Source organism: Microplitis mediator, chromosome 6 (genome assembly GCF_029852145.1).
Source record: "Microplitis mediator isolate UGA2020A chromosome 6, iyMicMedi2.1, whole genome shotgun sequence".
In the NCBI taxonomy this organism is placed as follows: Eukaryota; Metazoa; Arthropoda; class Insecta; order Hymenoptera; family Braconidae; genus Microplitis; species Microplitis mediator.
This window is the reverse complement of record NC_079974.1, coordinates 5,283,603-5,305,016: the sequence shown is the minus strand read 5'-3', so window position 1 is coordinate 5,305,016 and position 21,414 is coordinate 5,283,603. Positions and strand designations below refer to the sequence as shown.

Here is a 21,414-nt window from a genome sequence, read left to right as displayed (position 1 = left end):
TTTTCATAACGATAAATTTATTTTCTGTTATATTCAGTAACAATTGCTTCGGTCTAATGAAAAGTATATACAGATAAATAATGCTTAAAAATAGCTGATGTGATATTTGGTGCGCATGCGCAAAAGAAAATTTATCATATCGTCGACCGAGAATCGGCTGATGATCGGATTTCATTCTTATTAGTAATAACTTATTACTATAGTTCGGTTACTGATGATGTCACAGCCATAGGCTGATAATAAAGCACCGACGCTCTACTAAGCATTGGTAGCCGAGCCTCGGTCGATCGTAGATTTTTTTCGAGCATCGGCGACTACGTATGGGATGGCCGCAGTCGTTGGCTGGGGCATCAGCGTTATGTGTAAGGCTCTCAATTACGAGTAAAAATAAATATGTTTTTCACTCTCCTTTAATATTTTCGAAAGGAATAAATTTATAAATTTTCCACAATATGATTTTATAAAATAATAAATAAAATTTTAATAATTCAAAATAATGATGAAAAAAAAAAAAAAATTTGGAAAATCCAAAAGTGCACACCTCGGACGCTCATGTAATATTATGAATATGTAATCATTTTACTTTTATTAATTTTTTATCCGAATATTTTTTTTAAATAAGTTGAAAAAAAATGTACACGGAAAAAAAATATTAGTAAATATTACTGAGATTCTCGTCAACAGCGCGCCTAGACCGAATCTCAGCAAATATTACTGAGTAGAACGTAAGAAATTAATAACAGATGCATTTTTTTGACAAGTGTCTTGTAGTTTTTTAAGTCTTAAGTAGTAATTTTAAATAGTCAAGCAGTATATTTCAACGTTTAACTGTTAATTATAGCAGTTTAAACATTAAAATCAGAATTTTACTGATTGAAACGACATTAGTTATTGAACATAACATAAATAATGACAAGTTGAACTACAATTATTGTCAATTATTTTTTTCCGTGTATCTGTTTAATCGACACGAAATATTTTTTAACGGTACGTTACCGGCGATTTGTCTATATACTTACTAAAAAAATAATAGTTAACTTATTAAAAAAAAAAAAAAAAAGAAATAGCGCTTGCGAAGCGTGGAATTCAAATGAACTAAAAACTCTAAATATCTATGTGGAGAAAAAATGGCGAATTTGTTATTAGTTAAAACCATCAGTTTTGAGTTTTTATTTAATTATTAATGAGCGTGACGGTTTAAAGTAGTGATATTCGAAAAGGTATCTAAGAATTAGAATCCGAAGCTATTAAAAAAAAATTAAAGTGATTCATCAACTCTTTCAAGAGATATCGTGCTCACATACGTACAGACCAACTGACGTCCAAGTAAAATTTTTTTCAATTAACTTTTTTTTAATAACCGTCTAAATAAAAAAACTTATAACCATGTCACAATTATTCAATGGAGTTTCTTTTTGCTATTGGTGCTTTTTTTTTTTTTTAATTAAGTGCTACATAAAATAGTGATGATGATTGAAGTTGACCGAAACTCAGTTTTAAAATTTGGTGACAGTAGAGCACTACCTCTCCGAGGTGTGCAAAATTAAAACATTTTTCCTTTTACAATTCTCACCGATATATATTTGAAAATTTTCTAGAAGTTTTATTAAATAATCAATCAAGTCTTATTAAAATTGATAGCCTGAATAAAATTTTAAATTTAGTATTAAACAAAAACTTTATAATGATCATCAATTCAGCAAGTATCAAAATATGTTTTATTAACACTATTTCTTTGATACATTATAGTCCATCGGCTGAAGAGGAGGTCCCGTAAACATTTTGTTGGCACCGGGTAAATCGAACTGTATCTTATGTATTTTGGGCCAAGGATCACGAAAATTGGGTCCAGTTTGTTCAAAAGTGGTGCAAACAATTGTTTATAACAATTTAATTGTTTAAATCAAAATAACTCCCGAACGGCTGGTTTGTTGGGGCAGTGTAGAGGAAAAAAATGTTCAGAATAAAAAAATACACGAAAAAGGTACCATGTGTTTTTTTTGCATCTCAAATATTTCGCGAGATATAATAAAAACACGAGCCGGCGCTCGGACCTCTCCCTCGCGCACTAGCGACTGCCTATGCGCGAGCTCTCTCTCCGCCAAATCGCGTCAGATGCTGGATAGGCCAGAATTTTTATAAGTTTTTTACATTAAAAATCATAGAAAAATAAAAAAAAAATCGATTAATTGTTGATACTACCAATCGACAGCATTTTTTCTGGAACGAATTTTTGTCGTATCGTCAAAAAACGTTTTTTGGTAGTATCGACATTTTTTTCGATTTTTTGAACCCAATCTGGACTTTGAAAAAATCCATTTGTTTATAACATTTGTGAACAAAAAAAAAAACGTCTTTTGACGATACGACAAAAATTCGTTTCAGAAAAAATGCTGTCGATTGGTAGTATCGACAATTAATCGATTTTTTTTTTATTTTTCTATGATTTTTAATGTAAAAAACTTGAAAAAATTCCAGCCAATCAAGCATCTGACGCGATTTGGCGGAGAGAGAGCTCGCGCATAGGCAGTCGCTAGTGCGCGAGGAAGAGGTCCGAGCGCCGGCTCGTTTTTTTATTATATCTCGCGAAATATTTGAGATGCAAAAAAAACACATGATACCTTTTTTGTGTATTTTTTTATTCTGAACATTTTTTTCCTCTACACTGCCCCAACAAACCAGCCGTTCGGGAGTTATTTTGATTTAAACAATTAAATGGTTATAAACAATTGTTTGCACCACTTTTGAACAAAATGGACCCAATTTTCGTGATGCTTGGCCCAAAATACATAAGATACAGTTGGATTTAACCGGTGCCAACAAAATGTTTACGGGACCTCCTCTTCAGCCGATGGACTGTTACTGCTGATTTAAAAAAAAATATCTCCCATTTTACGTGTCAACTTATAATAAAATCATTATAATCTATTACTAACTTTTTTTTAAATATTATCTTTTGATATTCATCCGAAAATCATCTGAAATTCATATTTGTGTCAAAATATGACTTACACATGATATTCAGCTGATCACCTGTGAATTACCGGCGAAATTTCGCAATTTATTACACGGGTGATGTTTAAAATTAAAACCCGAAACCTGGATGTCAATATAAAAAATAAATTTTATAATAAAGATCATAAATTTTTAGTTTTCAAATTACAATTTTTAAATTCCAAAAATTAATTTTTCCTGTATAGACAATAAATTTTAATATTTATTTTATAATTATTTACGTTTGAATTGTAAATGAAAGAATACCTATTTAAAATGATACTATTTACTGATTACCGTCATTATGTTATTTGTCGCCTCTTAATGTACACAGGTAATTTATTCCCGTATACTTTAATTTTCAGGAAATTTTAAATCTATTATTTGAGACTTCGGCATAAATATATAATGACAAACTTAATTATTTGCCATTTGGTCTTTCACAGGAATAGTAATTACGTTCACACGTGAATATGCAGACCTTAATGACCATAATATTGTGAGTTTTAAGTCTAATTACCTTTTCCTAATTACATCAGGTACATTTCTTCAGCCCCAAACTATTACTTTTTAATTACCCCCATACTCATTGTTGTGACAATTTCTTTTGTTATAAAATCTCTTAAATTTTAGTGTCTTGTCGATATTTCCTCACTTTATTCTCGAACTTCATACCCAACAGTTCGTCTGAGAATATTTCAAAAGTTACGGAAAAAACCAAATTGTGTTATTTCAAAGTGCTTAAGCTGTTCCAGTGCAGAGTAAGAAAGTTTCCAGTGAAGTTAAATTAACAGTGAAAAATTGTGAATAAAAATGGCTCAAAAGTGGTATTTCAACAAAGAAGAGTTGAAGAACTCTCCTAGTTCCAAGGATGGCATCAGCGCGGAGAAGGAGCTAGATCACAAACAACAAGCCGCTTACCTTATAACTGATTTGGGCAAGCGGCTAAAGTTGTCAGAAGTCTGTGTGCACACTGCCATTGTGTACATGCACAGATTCTTTATTCACCATTCATTAGCCAAGTTTCACCGGTATGAAATTGCCACGGCAGCGATTTTTCTGGCGGCAAAGGTGGAAGAAGAGCCACAAAAATCGCAGGCGGTCATCAGCGCTCTTCATGTCTGCCTCAACAAATACGAAGTTCACCAACTGGACACTACTTTTGCCAAGAACCAGGAGAAGGTCAAGGCACTAACTTCAAATGAGCAACTTCTTCTGGGAACACTTGGATTCAAGATGGGGGTTAGTCACCCTCATCATTACATCAAGAAATTCTGTGGGGAAATAAAAGCTTGCAAGGAATTATGCAAGATTTTCCTGCAGATGGCTAATTACACTTTACAGATGACGTCAATGTGCGTGAAATATAAACCGGCAGTTGTGGCGTCATTCTGTATTTATTTCACCATCCAATCATCGCAGTGGAAGATTCCCCAAGTCATAGACGGGAATCTTTGGTTTTGGCTCCTCGACACCAAAGTGACCTTCGATTTACTGATTAAGATGGACAGGGAGTTCAAAGCGGTTTTAGATAAGATGTCACCCAGGATAAAAAACCGGGTGATGGGATTATTTAAAAATCCATCGGTCAAAGTGACTGCAGTGAATCGGATAGCGACGACCCCCAGTTCATCGGATCCAGAAATCGTTTCCGGTAACCCTGAAGTCGAGAAGCCAAGGACTCGACGAAAAATCAGCTATCATGAGTATCGTGATAGACTGATGAAGAAAAAATCTGAATCATATGGATCATCGACTTCTTCACCTCCTGATGTAGAAGTTCAGGATAATTCCATTGGAAGTACCTGCCAGCTTGTACCCTCAACTGAAGCGGATCTGGACCACAGCCGTAAGCATCAAAATAATTACGACATGGGCAGTATTTTGTGTTCTGCTAAGAGACGTAAGCTTTTGTAGTTTCAATAATTTTTTAATTTTTTGTACATAATTATTTATCATCCAGTTATTTTTTATTGTAAAATATTATTGTAGGTTTTATTATTTTCATAAAGTAAATATTAAGTATTTCATGTAAATAGTAAATAGTAAAATAGTAAATTATATTTTAAAAATTTACTTTTTATTTAATAAGTTTAATATATTTTTTGTAAATAATTAAATAATAATGTAATTAAAATTAATGATAATGCACCATAGACTTAATCATGTCTTTTGAAAAATAAAATATTAATAAAACGAAATCCTCTTTTTGTTTTGATTTTAATATAATTAATTATTTTATATAAGTAATTTTATTTTAAGAGTAATAATTAATTTTTATGACAGTAAAGTTAGCGAACATCTGACAATTTTTTAAACTTTGAAATAATAAATTAAAATGTTTACAAAATAAAAAAAAAAATTCATATTTAGACAATTCGAAATTCAGTAGATGCATTTTTTAAAAATTTTATTACTTTACTTATTTAATTTTTTTAGATGTAATTAAAAAATTGTCGGATGTCTACTGCACTTACACTTAGTTAATTTTTCCAAATTAAATGTTTATAAAATTTTTTAATGAATGCAGAATAAAAATCAAAAATTTAATTCAAAATATCACTTTCTATTTTTAAAAAATACAAATTATCTTCGAATAAAAAATTAAAAAAAAAAATATGATCCTGAAGTTAGCAGACAGTTAAAAATTTTTAAATGTATTTTTCAAGAATTTAATTAAAAAAAAAATAATTGCTCATATATAAAATTAAAAAAACTATAGGTGCAATTTTTTAAAATGTCGTGTTTAAAAAAAAAATTCAAAAATTAGACGTCGGCTACATTCAGTGTCATAAATAGGGCCAAGATTTTTGCTTTAATTTAAAATCAAGCAATAATAAATACTGGTCAAATTTTTGAAATTACGGAAAAAATATTGGTTGTCGAAAAAAATTTTTTAAGCAAAAGTCCTAGGAAATTTAATTTAAAAAAAAAATGTCTCTTATTATTTTTTCTTAGGACTAAAAAGAAAGCCGTAATTTGAAAATTAAGATTTTCATAATTCTCAAAAATTTAAATTATTCATATGGATCTTAATTTTGGAATTACGGTGAAAATATTAGCCATATAAAAAAATTATTTGAGTAAAAGGTGTTCAAAATTTAATATAAAAAAAAAATGTCGCTTATTATTTTTTCTTAGGACTACAAAGAAAGCCGTAATTTGAAAATTAAGATTTTCATAATTCTTAAAAATTAGAATTATTAAAATAAATAAATAGAAACTTTATTGATATAAAATTCTTGAATTTTTGAGGTCGGGAAGAGAAAAATCGGTTTATTAGTGGAAGCAGACAAAAAATATCGAAATATATTTTGAAAATTATGAATTTTTAACTTCCCGCTAAGAAAGTTGTAAATTTTCAAAAATTCGGGAAGTTATTGGTTTCGGTCCGATTTACGAAAATCGAATTTCCATCAGATGTCGACGTTTTGAGGTCCTAGGAAGCTATTCTGACTAATTTCAAGATCATATCCGAGTGTATATTTGTACGTACGTACGTACGTATGTAAATACCTGTATCTTTTGAACGGATGAACCGCTTTCGAACTTTAAGGTGTCATTCGACGCGGATTGTCAATATCTTGAAGCCGTGAGAAAATTGAGCTTGATGGGTAGGGCTCGTTCAGAGATATTCCAAAAATAAAATTTTTTCAAAAATGTTTTGTTTGGATAACTTTTAATGTGCTCGATGGATTGATTCTAAAATGAACTGGGCTCTAGAGCTTTATAAGCCGCGTCGAATGCCACCTCAACCATCAAAATCGGTTTATTCGTTCAAAAGAAACCGTTGTCGAAAGAATTAAAAAAAAAAATTTTTTTATTTTTTCTAAAATATCTCAAAAACGACTCGATAAATCGAATTCAAAATTTGATCAGCTTTAGAATTTGATAAAACGCGTCGATTGCCACCTCAACCGTCTAAATCGGTTTATTCGTTTGAGAGATATCGTTTGAGAAAAAATGGTGAAAAACGTTTTTTTTTCGAAAACAACAGCATACAAACGTATTTTCGAGCTCGAAAATGTATTCACAATAATGTTTTCGAGGTTCTTGAGCTTGAAAACAGCGGGAAGTTTTGGGGCTGGCCCGCAGGGTCAACTGACAGACCGATTTTTTTTCATTTGTTGCTTTCATTTTATACTCAATACTCTAATTCAGTATAATAAATTGCGATGTAGCCAGTAAAAATTTTTAAAATAAATTTAAATATGTTGCTTTGTCAAAATTACAAATTTTATAATGCCGTCATGCTATACAATACGTATAGTAATTTTTCTATAAAATTTTACGTGAAAAATACCGTAAAATTCTCCAAGTGTAGATTGAAAAATTAAAATTATTTTATTTTATTATTCCTGTAAGTAAATTAATTACACTTGAGTACCCAAGATGTCAAAGAAAATCATCGAGTGTCAAAATTTTTATCACCGAAAAATTTCATATAATTTTTATAGGCCACCGAAAATTATACAAAATTTTTCTCGTGACTTTGATTACATTGTCATTGGATCGCAGATACCGACGCAATTACTATTGTTATTATTTTGTATCGGTAACTGCGAGCCACTCACAGGTGAGAAAATTTCCCCTCTCTTTAAAAAAAAATTCAATTGGCTCGCGGATACCGACGCAGTTATTTTTCTGATTATTTTGCATCGGTAACTGCGAGCCACTCACAGATGAGAAAATTATTCCTCCACTGCTAAATAAGTTCTCATTGGGTCGCCAATACCGATGCGACTATTGTTGTTGTTATTTTTTTCAGAACTAACTTCTAACATAAAGGGATTTTTTTTAACAAAATTTTTTAGCCAAAATGAAACACAAACACTAAATCAATATAAAAACACAAAATTAAAACATATCAACAAACTTTGTAAAGTTTGCGAGCAAACGGGTACAAAATAATATAACTTAAGAAACATAAACTATGTAACAACAAACATGTAATAACTAAAATGATAAATAAAGAGAATTTTAAAAGCAAAGTAACTTTTAACAAAATTTCATGTAACTCTTTCACTATTTTTTCTGATTAACCGCAACTCAAATTTTACCAACAATCTTCCCACACGGAAAAATTATATATGCGGTATATATTCAGATTTGCCCGAATATATACGGATATATAATTTTTCCGTGTGGGTTTCCCGACGGAGATTCGGGAGATCCGAACCCTGGTCCATCTTGACCATACCCGGTAAACTGGCTGCATACACCCCCAATCTTCAAGTCTTTTTAAGTAAAAAATGAACTTAAAAAATTGCCCGTGTAAGAAAGTTGCGGTATTCCACAGGTGATCCACTGAATATCATGTGGAACTAATATTTTGACACAAATATATGAATTCCAGATGAATTCCTGATGAATACACAAAGATAGTATAGAAATATAGTTTTAGTAATAGATTGTATGAAAAATTCTATTACAAAAAAAATTTTTTTTTACGGGGAATTTGGGAGTTTTTTTAGCGAAGTGATCTCGGAGTGACGTGGATTTTATGTCATTCCCAAATCACTCCTGTCCGGAGTTTCAACATTTCAATGAATTTATATTAAACTGTTAAACACTTCGCGAATTTTTTTTTAGTGTATTGACCTAAAAGAGCTTTAATTGGTAAATTTTTCAAATTCATTTTAGTTTAGAAAAAAAAAAAATTTTTTGTAGAAAATTTTTTTTCAGGTGGTCCATTATGCCCCAGATATCGCCGATCAGCTTAAAATATCAAAAATAACATGATTTGACCGAAAATGAAAAAAAAAAATTTACTAAATTTTTGAGGGGGGCCTTCATGCCCCAGGTTCCTCTATTACTTCGTTATAGTCCATCAGCCGAAGAGGAGGTCCCGTAAACATTTTGTTGGCACCGGGTAAATCTAACTGGTTCTTAGGTATTTTGGGCCAAGGATCACGAAAATTGGGTCCATTTTGTTCAAAAGTGGTGCAAACAATTGTTTATAACAATTTAATTGTTAAAATCAAAATAACTCCCGAACGGCTGGTTTGTTGGGGCAGTGTAGAGGAAAAAAAATGTTCAGAATAAAAAAATACACAAGATAGGTATCATATGTTTTTTTTGCATCTCGAATATTTCGCGAGATATAATAAAAAAACGAGCCGGCGCTCGGACCTCTCCCTCTCGCACTAGCGACTGCCTATGCGCGAGCTCTCTCTCCGCCAAATCGCGTCAGATGCTGGATAGGCCGGAATTTTTCTAAGTTTTTAAAATTAAAAATCATAGAAAAATAAAAAAAAAATCGATTAATTGTTGATACTACCAATCGACAGCATTTTTTCTGAGACAAATTTCTGTCGTATCGTCAAAAGACTTTTTTTTTTTGTCCACAAATGTTATAAACAAATGGATTTTTTCAAAGTCCGAAATGGGTTCAAAAAATCGAAAAAATGTTGATACTACCAATCGACAGCGTTTTTTATGAAACCAATATCTGTCGTATCGTCGAAAAACGTCTTTTGGTAGTATCGACATTTTTTCGATTTTTTGAACCAATTTCGGACTTTGAAAAAATCCATTTGTTTATAACATTTGTGAACAAAAAAAAAACGTTTTTGGACGATACAACAGAAATTTGTTTCAGAAAAAATGCTGTCGATTGGTAGTATCGACAATTTGTCGATTTTTTGAACCGAATCTGGACTTTAAAAAAATCCATTTGTTTATAACATTTGTGAACACAAAAAAAAAACGTCTTTTGACGATACGACAGAAATCCGTTTCAGAAAAAATGCTACAATTTTTAATTTAAAAAACTTAGAAAAATTCCGGCCTATCCAGCATCTGACGTGATTTGGCGGAGAGAGAGCTCGCGCATAGGCAGACGCTAGTGCGCGAGGGAGAGGTCCGAGCGCCGGCTCGTTTTTTTATTATATCCCGCGAAATATTTGAGATGCAAAAAAAACACATGATACCTTTTTTGTGTATTTTTTTATTCTGATCATTTTTTTTTGCTCTACACTGCCCCAACAAACCAGCTGTTCGGGAGTTATTTCGATTTAAACAATTAAATTGTTATAAACAATTGTTTGCACCACTTTCGAACAAAATGGACCCGATTTTCGTGATCCTTGGCCCAAAATACATAAAAAACAGTTGGATTTACTCGGTACTAACAAAATGTTCACGGGACCTCCTCTTCAGCCGATGGACTACATGTGTGCGTACATGTGCACATGCATAGATATATGTATGAATGTGCGTGCGTGCGTGCGCGCGCGCGTGTGTATCTGTGTGTGTGTGTGTGTGTGTGTGTGTGTGTGTGTGTGTGTGTGTGTGTGTGTGTGTGTGTGTGTGTGTGTGTGTGTGTGTGTGTGTGTGTGTGTGCGAAATTAATCACTTCCCCAGTTAATCAAATTACACATAGACAAGCGTCTGACTATAACGTTTATATTTTAATTTTTTATGCGCTTACACGGAAAGAAATTTTCCGCGGATACCACCATACTGTATGGTAGCAAGGATTTTTTCATTCGTTTAAAAATTGCATGTATAGATGATTTGACCATACGGGAATGGTAACATTCACAATAATCATGGCGTATGAGTCCATGCCAGTATGGGCGTCAAGCCCATACCGCTGGGTGGTATCCACAATGCTTCTGGCAGATAACCCTATTCAATATTATATCATTACGTATGCTTACATTGTAATAGTACCAAAATTTATTGAAGTCAAAACATAGGTTATGTTTGGTTATAGTTTTAAATATATTATTTATAAATATTATAAGAGTAAACCCAATATTTATAAGTAGAGAAATATATAAGAACATAATATTAATGATAAATCTATGTCATTATTAATATTAATTATTTTCAGTATAAATTATGATTATTTTTTTAATCTCGATTGAAGTCAATTCATACCAATTGAAAATTCTCTATGGGATTCAGTGGAAATTAAAATATGATAAAAATGTTCTGAAATATATTGATTACTTTAAACAATAGAAATATATCTGTTAAAAAAATTAATTTTTAAATTATGAGGCATTATTTTTTGTAAAATTCAAAAGATAAATAAGAAAATAAGTATTCATTTCTTTTTCAAATTTATTTGATTATGATTCCTTTTTTCATTTGATTAATGTACAGCATTATTGACATTAATAAAGATTATATAAAAAAATTAGCAACTACATTTACGCAGTATTAATGGTAATCCGATAGTGTATTGACTACTCCACAAAGATCTATTGTGACGCAGCCTAGGGACATTGCCGTTACTACAATGTAGTATGGAACTCATGCCCATACTGATATTGTCCATCCCGCTATACAGACATGTAAACTACGCAAAGATTCTTGTACTATACAGTATAGTAGATAACGCCATACTTATGGTACTGGCTGCAATACTATAATAATAGTACCCATACGGAGTCGCCGATGCTCAAAAAAAATCTACGATCGACCGAGGCTCGGCTACCAATGCTCGGTCGAGCGTCGGTGTTCCATTATCAGCCTATGGCTGTGACACCATCGGTAACCGAACTATAGTAATAACAATGAAATCCGATCATCAACCGATTCTCGGTCGACGATATGATAAATTTTCTTTTGCGCATGCGCACTAAATATCACATCAGCTATTTTTAAGCATTATTTACCTGTAATACTTTTTATTAGACCGAAGCAATTCTTACTGAATATAACCGAAAATAAATTTATCGTTATGATTAAAAAAAATTTTGTAATTTATACAATCATGTCTGATCGTGTAAGAAAACATCGGGCATTATAAAAATACATGGATAATAGATCTCAACCGCCTAATACACCCTCAGTGTTAATTGTTAATCATCATATTATAAATGATGGTGATCATGATAATTTACACGGTGAAACAATTGTGAATAATGTTGTGAATAAAGAAATTAATTATAGTGTATTTAATAGTAATAATGAAAGTGATGAGAATAGTTTTAGTGATTGTGGAGATGATACACTCAGAGAAAAAAAAATTTATTTCGAGTATTTTTTATACTTATTTGTGTAAATACATAAAACAAGAAATTTTTCCTGAATTGAAGTATAATATTTCTTATTTTGAGCAACTATTGCTTCGATCTAATAATATATTACTAGATACATAAGTTACTTGTAACAAGAAATTATTTCTTGAATTGTGTTGACATATTTTTATATATTAAAAAAAGCAATTACGTAAGCCAAGAAAAATCTTTCTTTGACCAAGCAATTTTTTTCCAAGTTCGAAAATATTTTTTTCTCAAATCAAGAAACTTATTCTTGGCTAAAGACATTTTTTGTATTAAGTCAAAAAAAAAAGTTCTTGAACTAAAACGAAAAAAAATTTTAAACTAAGTAAAAAAATTTCTCAGCCCAAGTGATTTTTTTTTTCAGTTCGAGAGTATTTTTTTCTCAGCTTAAGGAATTTTTTTTCATGGTGTGACAAATCACAACAGTTACACGTATAAAAAAAAAAAATTATTAAAAAAAAAAACAAATGAACGCAAAAAAAATAATGCATGTAAAAAAAAATAAATAAATTTAAATGAATAAAGAGAGAGAGAGAGAAAAAATAAAGCGAGTGAAAATAACAAAGTGTGCAGACGCAGAGTGCCAGAGAAAAAATTAGTACCAAGAGTCACCGCTAGTCGCAGAAGAGCGCTGCAACATTTTCCTAGTTGGACAGTTAGAATAGAAGTAATAAGTTCCGCTCAAAGGAGTAAAAAAGTCGCTCTGGCAACTACTCGCTACAGGAGAATATCCTAGTAGAAAAGAACAAGTACCCTTGGGGAAAATACTTAAGAGTAGATTTTTGGAATGCTTTTCAGTCATATCAAACAGCGCAGAGGAATCCGAAGAAGAATCCATACGGATTATGTTTAGATACAGAATATAAATGTTTAATTAGTGAACTTGAATATTTTATATACTAAATGAGAATATTTAATTATGTTTCTCAAGTATTGTAATTACTAAAGATAAATTTTTAATTTCTGAACTTAAGTTGTTCAAATACTAAATGAAAATATATAATTATTAAATTTAAGAATTTTAAATGCTAAATTAACATATTTAAATATCGATCACGAGTATTGTAAATACTAATCTTCAATTTTTAATTATTGAACTTGAGTATTTAAACTTCTAGATGTGAATTTTTATTATTTAATTGGAGTATTTTCATTACTAAATTAAATTTTTTAATCATTTATTTCAAGTATTTTAGATACTAAATTTTGGTCGGTCAATATTCTTGGCTGAGACAAAATTATTAGGATGAGCCGATCCTAGGCAACTACAATAGAATAATCCTCGTATCCTATCCTCGGCCGATACTCGGTTACTATCCTCGGCCGATGCTCAATCGGCAGCCTCGCGCTGATGTTAACATCCGATGCCCAGCGAGTCTTGCTCCTATACATATTCCGATCCTCAGCCGATGCTCGAGGATCGGACGGCTATCATAGTCCGATGATCAACCGATCACCGTGCTCTGTATGGGTATGGCGATAAGCACCATACATTTCTTTCCGTGTAGATGGTCATCATTATTTTGGCTGATAGTAACCATTACCATCAGGTTATTAAGAATTACGATTTTTTATAATAGTAGTAATTATTTTAGATAATAACAGTTATTATTTCTGATTATCTTAAATAATTGTAAACTTTACCATACAGATGGTAGACACTACCATTCAGATTGTTTATTTAATAATTTAAATGATATTATCAATCATAGAATTCAGTTTAAAAATTGTACTATAACTTGATGGTAACTTTTACCATAAAATTTTCTCCGTGTATGAAAAAAATTTTAACATATATTTTGTTTATCAATTTTTTTCATGAGAAGTAGTCTCAATATTCTGACTCAGAAGAACTCTATTTTGTCCCGGTCCTCAAAGAAGTTAATTAACATTGAATACTTTTAAATAATTCGACCTTGTTGATAATTTTAAGTAGTCAGTCTAATGTGTGAAAATTCCCAGTTCATTATCTCCATAGTCTAGACTCTAATGAGTATTTTTATATTCAACGATAATGACAAATGTGATTATTTTAAAGGACAAATTACCTGGAAATGTTCTGATAAGATCATTACTCATAATAGTCTAGTCGAGAAGATAAAAACCTGCGAAAAATAGTTACAAGTCTCCTAAAAATATGGTTGATGGCTTAAACGATCCAGAATGCCGTCCAGAAAAAATCGTTTTTTAGATTTAATTTTCAAAAGAAAATTACTATTGTTACTAACAAAAAACTGTTAAAAAAATTAGCCGTCTAGATTTTTGGCAAAATCAAAAATAGTATAAGTCATAGCTCAAACGATAAAACATCTTTGGATTTTTTTATTATACATAAATGACTCAATATAATAATTTTATTAATGATATCATATTGACAGTCATCAATATAATACTAGACAACAAGACTAATTTGTTTTCATTCATTGATTTTAATTATACTAGATAATTTAAATATAAAATTAGAATAGAATAAAAGTTATAGATACTAAAAACATAAACTTCTAGTCGTAATAACTAAAATTATTGTTCGCTTGATCACAAATGTATAGTGTACTTAACTTATACACTAAATTTGTATTAATTATATAAAAGTAATAACAGTAATAAATATTTAATATTACCAATAATTACTACTTTGTGTTTAACGATACATAAATTTTGATGCTTTTCAATGAAATACTGATAGCAAATAAAATTACTAGAATTAAGTTATAAAGATAATAAAATTTTTATTTCATAAGCATTTTTTTGGCAAGTGTCTTGTAGTTTTTTAGGGTTCAAGTAGTAATTTTAAATAGTCAAGCAGTATATTTCAACGGTTAACTGTTTATTATAGCAGTTTAAACATTAAAATCATAATTTTACTAACTGAAACGACATCAGTTATTGAACATAACATAAATAATTACAAGTTGAACTACAATTATTGTCAATCGTTTTTTTCTGTGCAGGAAATCGACTTCTCGACTAGACTATTACGTCTATGAAAACTTTGTCAATGATGAACAGATGAATGAGACATATCAACCAAATCAGTCAACTTCATGAGGTCTAGATCGGTACTGACAAGCCAATCACAGCTAAGCATGAGTAGAAGAGGTGGCAGCTCATGTCTCATTCGATCTGATTGGAAGTTGATTTGTTGATAACCTATGAAATACGAGCTGCCATCTCTCCTACTCATGCTTAACTGTGATTGGCTCGCTGGTACCGATCTAGACCTCATGAAGTTGACTGATTTGGTTGGCATTAGCTAGAATCTATCAGTCACTCTATCAGACGTAGAGATTGAAGTGTCCAGCGATCTATCATCTTAAAGTTGATTCATCAGTATTTTCAACATGGTAAAGGACAGTAAAGAAGTTCAAGAACTTTGCGAAGAAGTGTTTATAACTTGCTGCGAGATAATTCAAGAGCTGTTGTCTCCGTGGCATGAGTCATATGCGTGGCCATTTTACCGGGAGTTCAATGTCCAATGTTGGGGTCCTGATAATTACAAGGACATTGTGAAAGTTCCCATGGATCTGACGACCGTATTTCGGAAGCTTGACCAACGGCAGTACAAGTCAATCGATGGATTCGTCAACGACGTACGGTTGATTTTTACCAACTGCTACCGTTGTTTTAATGATGAAGACAAAATTGTCGTTATGGCTCAAAATCTCCAACATGTGTTCGAGATTTTGTTTGCAAAGAAAATTAACGTCTAAGCGTTCTATTGTCAAGTTAAGAACTTGAGTTCACAACGGCCCTTTTCAGGGCCACCAAATTGTTTAAACGTAAATTACTTACCCAGGTAGAAAGTAATCAATGGAATTAGCTTGTATTAAGCTAATTTTATCAGTTTTAGCCTAAAATTAGCTAACAAACTATGGTTAACACAAGGTTAGTTGGTAACGCTTTGGATTGCTAACATAAAGCTTGCAGTTTTAGCTTGCATAAACAGTGACAATTCAGCTTACTATAAGGTTAAAAATATATCTTATTTTTAGCTAGAATAGATTTGGTAATTTAAGTTTGAAAACATGTTTACAGTCAAAAATATTTTATTATTTATATTTTTTTTTCTGTACACAAACATCAGATATTGGGCATTAAATGTATAGTGTTATATATATTTTAGAAATATTAAACAGTAAATGTTCTTTTATGGTTGTCATTCATCGTTTTAACAGTAATTTATAACGTAATCAGTTTTATGCTTGTAATGTAACGACGTTCTAAAAAATTCAAATTTTTTTATTATGAGCATTAATAACTTGTGATTCAATAAATTAAAAAATTAAAACTTACGTACTTAGTAAATATTTTTCTTTATAAATGTTGCAAATAAAATTGAACTCATTTATCACTTATAAACAATAACAAAAACTCCTAATTAACCTCAAACTTCAGCTTTTAATGTACGCTTGGAGTAATGTTAGCAGATAAGGTAGTTTTAAGTTTAGAATCCAAGCTTAGGACGAATCTTATCTTACGCGTGTAAAAAAAGTTAACAGAAAGGTATATTTGGAGGTTAGTTACACTCTGAAGACTTGTCATAGAATTTATTCTAATAACAACCTAGAATAAAGCTTACAAAACAAGACTTAGATGTTAAGCTAAAATAAAGCTATTTTGAAGTTTCAAACTTGTCCGACTAAGACAATTTTCTACCTGGGTACAAGTAATTTCTATTATTTTTAAGATATATTCTTCTACTTCAAATACATATGTTTTGGAGTCAGAAACTCGAGTTAAAAATTGAAAAAAAAAAAAAATTTTAACTTCACGCTAAGAAAATCAATGATTTTCGAAAAAATCGGGAAATTATTATTATTACTCCGAAATTTAAAATTCTATCAGGTGTCGGAGTTTTGAGGTCCTAGGAAGCTATTCTAATCATGTTTAGAATATCATCCGTGTGTGGGTGTGCACCAAAAAGAAGGAAATCTTGAACCAAGAAATAATATGTCTTCGAAATTTGTTTCTTGAACTAAGCGAAATTTTGTACTTTATTGAAGTAAAAAATTATTTGGATCAAGAAATTATTTTCTTCGTGGAAGACATCATTTCTCAGTCTGAAACTAAAATTCTTCAAGTCAAGAAAAACTCTCACGGCCCAAACAATTTTTTTCTTGGTTCGAGAACATTTTTTTTTAATTCGCAAAATTTTTTTCTTGGCAATTGAAGATTGTCACATTTTTGAGTCAAGAAAAAATGTATTGACCTAAAACAAGAAAGTTTTTGAACTATGAAAAATAATTTTTTCAACCAAAAAAAAACTTTCTTGGGCCAAGAAATTTTTTTTTTGTCGTAAGCAAAAAAAAATTTTCCAACCAAAAAATAAATTTCTTCAAGTAAGCAAATAAATTTATCGAGCTACCAAAAATTTTTTTTTTTGTAATTTTTTTATCGAAACAATTTTTTTGTCGTTAAAAATTTCGTGAACAATGTTGTGAAGCCAATACATCTTTTATCAGAAGCATTATTAAGGGATAGAAAAGTTTCGCAATGAGTTAAATATATAAAACAAAGGAGGAAAAATAACGAAAAAAAAAGTTTTGACAAAATCAAATTCATCCAAGTGAATGCATTTTCCATTGCTCAGTCGACCATCTCGTTGTAAACGTCCATTGTAGTTAGATGTTGCTTGTTCAATGATCGGAGCCGGAATAAATAAAAGTGTCCACCACAAACGAGTCGGGCAATAACCATGTTTCGGTACCAGCGAGCCAATCACAGCTTTTCTAGTTCCCCTACTACAGTCATTTTACCCACTATTACTACTACACAGAAAGAAATGTATGGTGTTTATCGCCATACTATTATTGTAGTATTGCAGCCAGTACCATAAGTATGGCGTTATCTACTATACTGTATAGTACGAAAACCTTTGCGTAGTTTACATGTCTGTATAGCGGGATTGCATTTTTTCTGAAACAAATTTCTGTCGTATCCACAAAAGACGTTTTTTGGTAGTATCGCCATTTTTTCGATTTTTTGAACCGAATCTGGACTTTAAAAAAATCCATTTGTTTATAACATTTGTGAACACAAAAAAAAAACGTTATTTGTGGATACGACAGTAATTCGTTTCCTAAAAAATGCTGTCGATTGGTAGTATTGACAATTTGTCGATTTTTTTATTTTTTTTTTATTTTTAATGTAAAAAACTTAGACAAATTCCGGCCAATCAAGCATCTGACGCGATTTGGCGGAAAGAGAGCTCGCGCATAGGCAGTCGCTAGTGCCAGAGGGAGAGGTCCGAGCGCCGGCTCGTTTTTTTATTATATCTCGCGAAATATTCGAGATGCAAAAAAAACATGTGACACCTTTTTTGTGTATTTATTTATTCTGAACATTTTTTTTCCTTTACGCTGCCTTAACAAACCAGCTGTTCGGGAGTTATTTCGATTTAAACAATTAAATTGTTATAAACAATTGTTTGCACCACTTTTGAACAAAATGGACCCGATTTTCGTGATCCTTGGCCCAAAATACATAAAAAAACAGTTGACTTTACCCGGTGCCAACAAAATGTTTACGGGACCACCTCTTCAACCGATGAACTATTTTGATTTATCCGGAAAAAATAACATTTTATGTTATTTTTGTAACTTTTCAGCGCCGATATCTTCCGAACTAATGATCCGATTGTGACGTTCGAGGTGGCATTCGGCGCGTTCCATTGAGTTCTAGAGCTGATTAGATTTTGAAATTGATCTAATAAGTCACTTCAAAGATAATCGACAAAAACCGTTTTTTATAATTTCTTTCGCCAACGATTTTTCTCAAACAAAGTTAATTTGTTGATCGGTTAACGTTTGAGATGGTTGAGGTGGCATTCGACACGGCAATCAAAAACTTGTTTATCTGGTGCAACAAAATGAAAATTCGATATCTCAACAGAATTTATATTAAAACCAGCGAAAATGCCTACTGATGACTATTGATTTAACCACTATGACCGTCATGATCGACTCTCATCATTCTATAATTAAAAAATATCGACAGCCGTTTTGTCCAGTGAGACGACTTGAAGTACTGGAGAGGAATAGCGCTCTCTCCATGGTCCGCGCAACTTAACACTAATCATTTTTAGAAATTCGAGTATAACATTTTCTGTCAATCTGTATTTTTTGAAATGTTAGCCTAATAAAAACATCTAAGATATATTTCTTCTAATAAAAGAGAGAGTGAGAGAAAAAGATAGAGTTTTGACTCTCAACAGAAGATTTCAATAAATTAACGACATGTAAGGTGATTTTTTTCCCAAGCTCTGGGGGCGATCACTGGCCGGTAGACCTTAAGTAGAATTAAGTTCTTTGCACATATCTGTTATCGTTTGTTTTATTCAAATATTAACAACTATAGTATTGTATAGTAACGATTATTACATTGTTACAAGACTCAAGAAAATTTTCCATTAACTAGGATATTTTCCAGCAGGCGAAATAAAAACCGGAAATTTTTTGAACGAAGTAAAATAATTTCTTGAATTGTCAATCTTGAATTGAGAAAGAAATTCTTAAGTCGAAATATATTTTATACTTGGTCTAATAATAGAATTACTTATTTCAAAGCTTGCATTTCTCAGTATAATAAACATTTTTCTTAACCTATTTATTTGCTGGCATCAAATAGTATAATATTTAGCGCGATGACAGATACATATGTTGTCGTTGGCTGTCTTTCGCCGAACTACCCTAATAGCACAGCTTGCTCTAGCAAAAGCACGTCAACTTCGGACTTTTCTGTTTTTGACAACAATTTGCATACAATTTTCTAAACAATTTGACGTAAATTTACTACCCGAATCAGAATGCAAATTCACTTGAAAAGTTGACTAGAAAAAGTTGTCGTCAATTTTTAGGCAAATTTTTACATCAATTTATTGTTAATTTGACTCAAAAATTGTACAGTATTGTTTTACCCTTAAAACTGTAGACAATTTTATGTATAAATTTGCTTATCTTCTGAAACGGTAGGAATGAACATTTCTGACTTTTTTTTATAGTAAAAATTTACCTTTAAATTGAGCAAAAATTAACCGCAAATTTTATTTTCTAACTTTTAATGTCAAATTGTCGACGAATTCGGGCAACAAATTTCAGGCAATTTTAATATTAAATTACTGGCAATTTCAAGCTAAAGTGGCGATTAGGGTATGTATATGGATATATATATACACTAGCCGTTACCTGCCCGCTTCGCTGGGCGTAAATTACAGTGAAGTGATGATTTTTTTATTTCATGATTAAGAATATTTCTATAACTATGGCTTTGACCGATGACTTCCTCGGCAATTGTATTGATATTATTGTAGTAAGCTATAAAGAACTAATGACAAAATGCAATTAGAAATAATTACACCACAATCATAACGATGAGACGAAAATGTTATTTGCTTTTTTTTTTTTTGAGTTGAAAACATACGCGTCTCCTTTATCAGATCTCGGATAAAAGACGGAGTTTATAATATTTTGATTGAAATGTAATTATTTTTTGTTTTTTCTTTAACATAGATTCATTGAAGTAATTCAGTTAAAGGGTGTATAAAAAATTAATATCGTACCTTTGAAACCCATTTTACACTGAGAAAAAAAACTTTTTTCAAGTATATAAATGCTTGTATCATACCGAGTGAATATTTGTTTAATCTCAGTAAAAATGTACTCCGATCAAGTATATTTTCTTAAAATAAGTATAGAAATTCTTGAATCAAGAAAATATTACTCGGTTGAAGTACATATTTTCTATGATTAAGAATATTATTTGTTTGTATAGTGCCGAGTAAATATTTTTTTAAATGAAGTATTTATACTTGGGAACATTTTTTTTTTCAGTATAGTACATAAGTAGACGATACAATTAATCGTCATACTTAATTTAAACTCTGTAACACATATATTCAAAAAACGGGAATACACTAACGTTTGACACTCCCCCAAACTCCTTTAGGAGTTGAATCTATTAAATCCGATTTATGAGAGATACTTACACAGAAACTAAAGTTATCTTAAATTAAGAAAATATTTTGGAAGCCAAATGTTTTCGGGAATCAAATCAAGATTTTCTTGAGCCAAGAGAATTTGTCTTGGTTAAAAAAAAATTTGCCTTGGTCGGAGAAGATTTCTACTTTATCTGAGAAAATTTAGGTTTCCAAAAAAATTTTCTTGAATCAAGAATATTTATCTTCAGTCGAGAATTTTTTTTTCTGTGTACATGACAAAGTTAACGTTCATGCCGAATTTAAGCTCTGTACCATATATATTCAATGAACGGAAGCATATTAACCTTTAACGCCCCACGAACCCTCTTAGGAGTTTTGATTTTATTAAAGTCGTTTCATGAGGGATCCCTAAATGACATAATAAACGTTCATGCCGAATTTCAACACTGTAACGTATGTATTTGA

General features: G+C 31.0%; 1 protein-coding gene across 1 annotated transcript; it reads left to right on the top strand.

The window, feature by feature from the left end:
- The first annotated feature begins 3,807 nt into the window (after positions 1–3,807).
- LOC130670409 (cyclin-T-like) lies at positions 3,808–4,911 on the top strand. Its single transcript, XM_057473811.1, has one exon. The coding sequence runs from the start codon at positions 3,808–3,810 to the stop codon at positions 4,909–4,911; it is 1,104 nt and encodes a 367-aa protein (XP_057329794.1).
- The last annotated feature ends 16,503 nt before the right edge of the window (positions 4,912–21,414 follow it).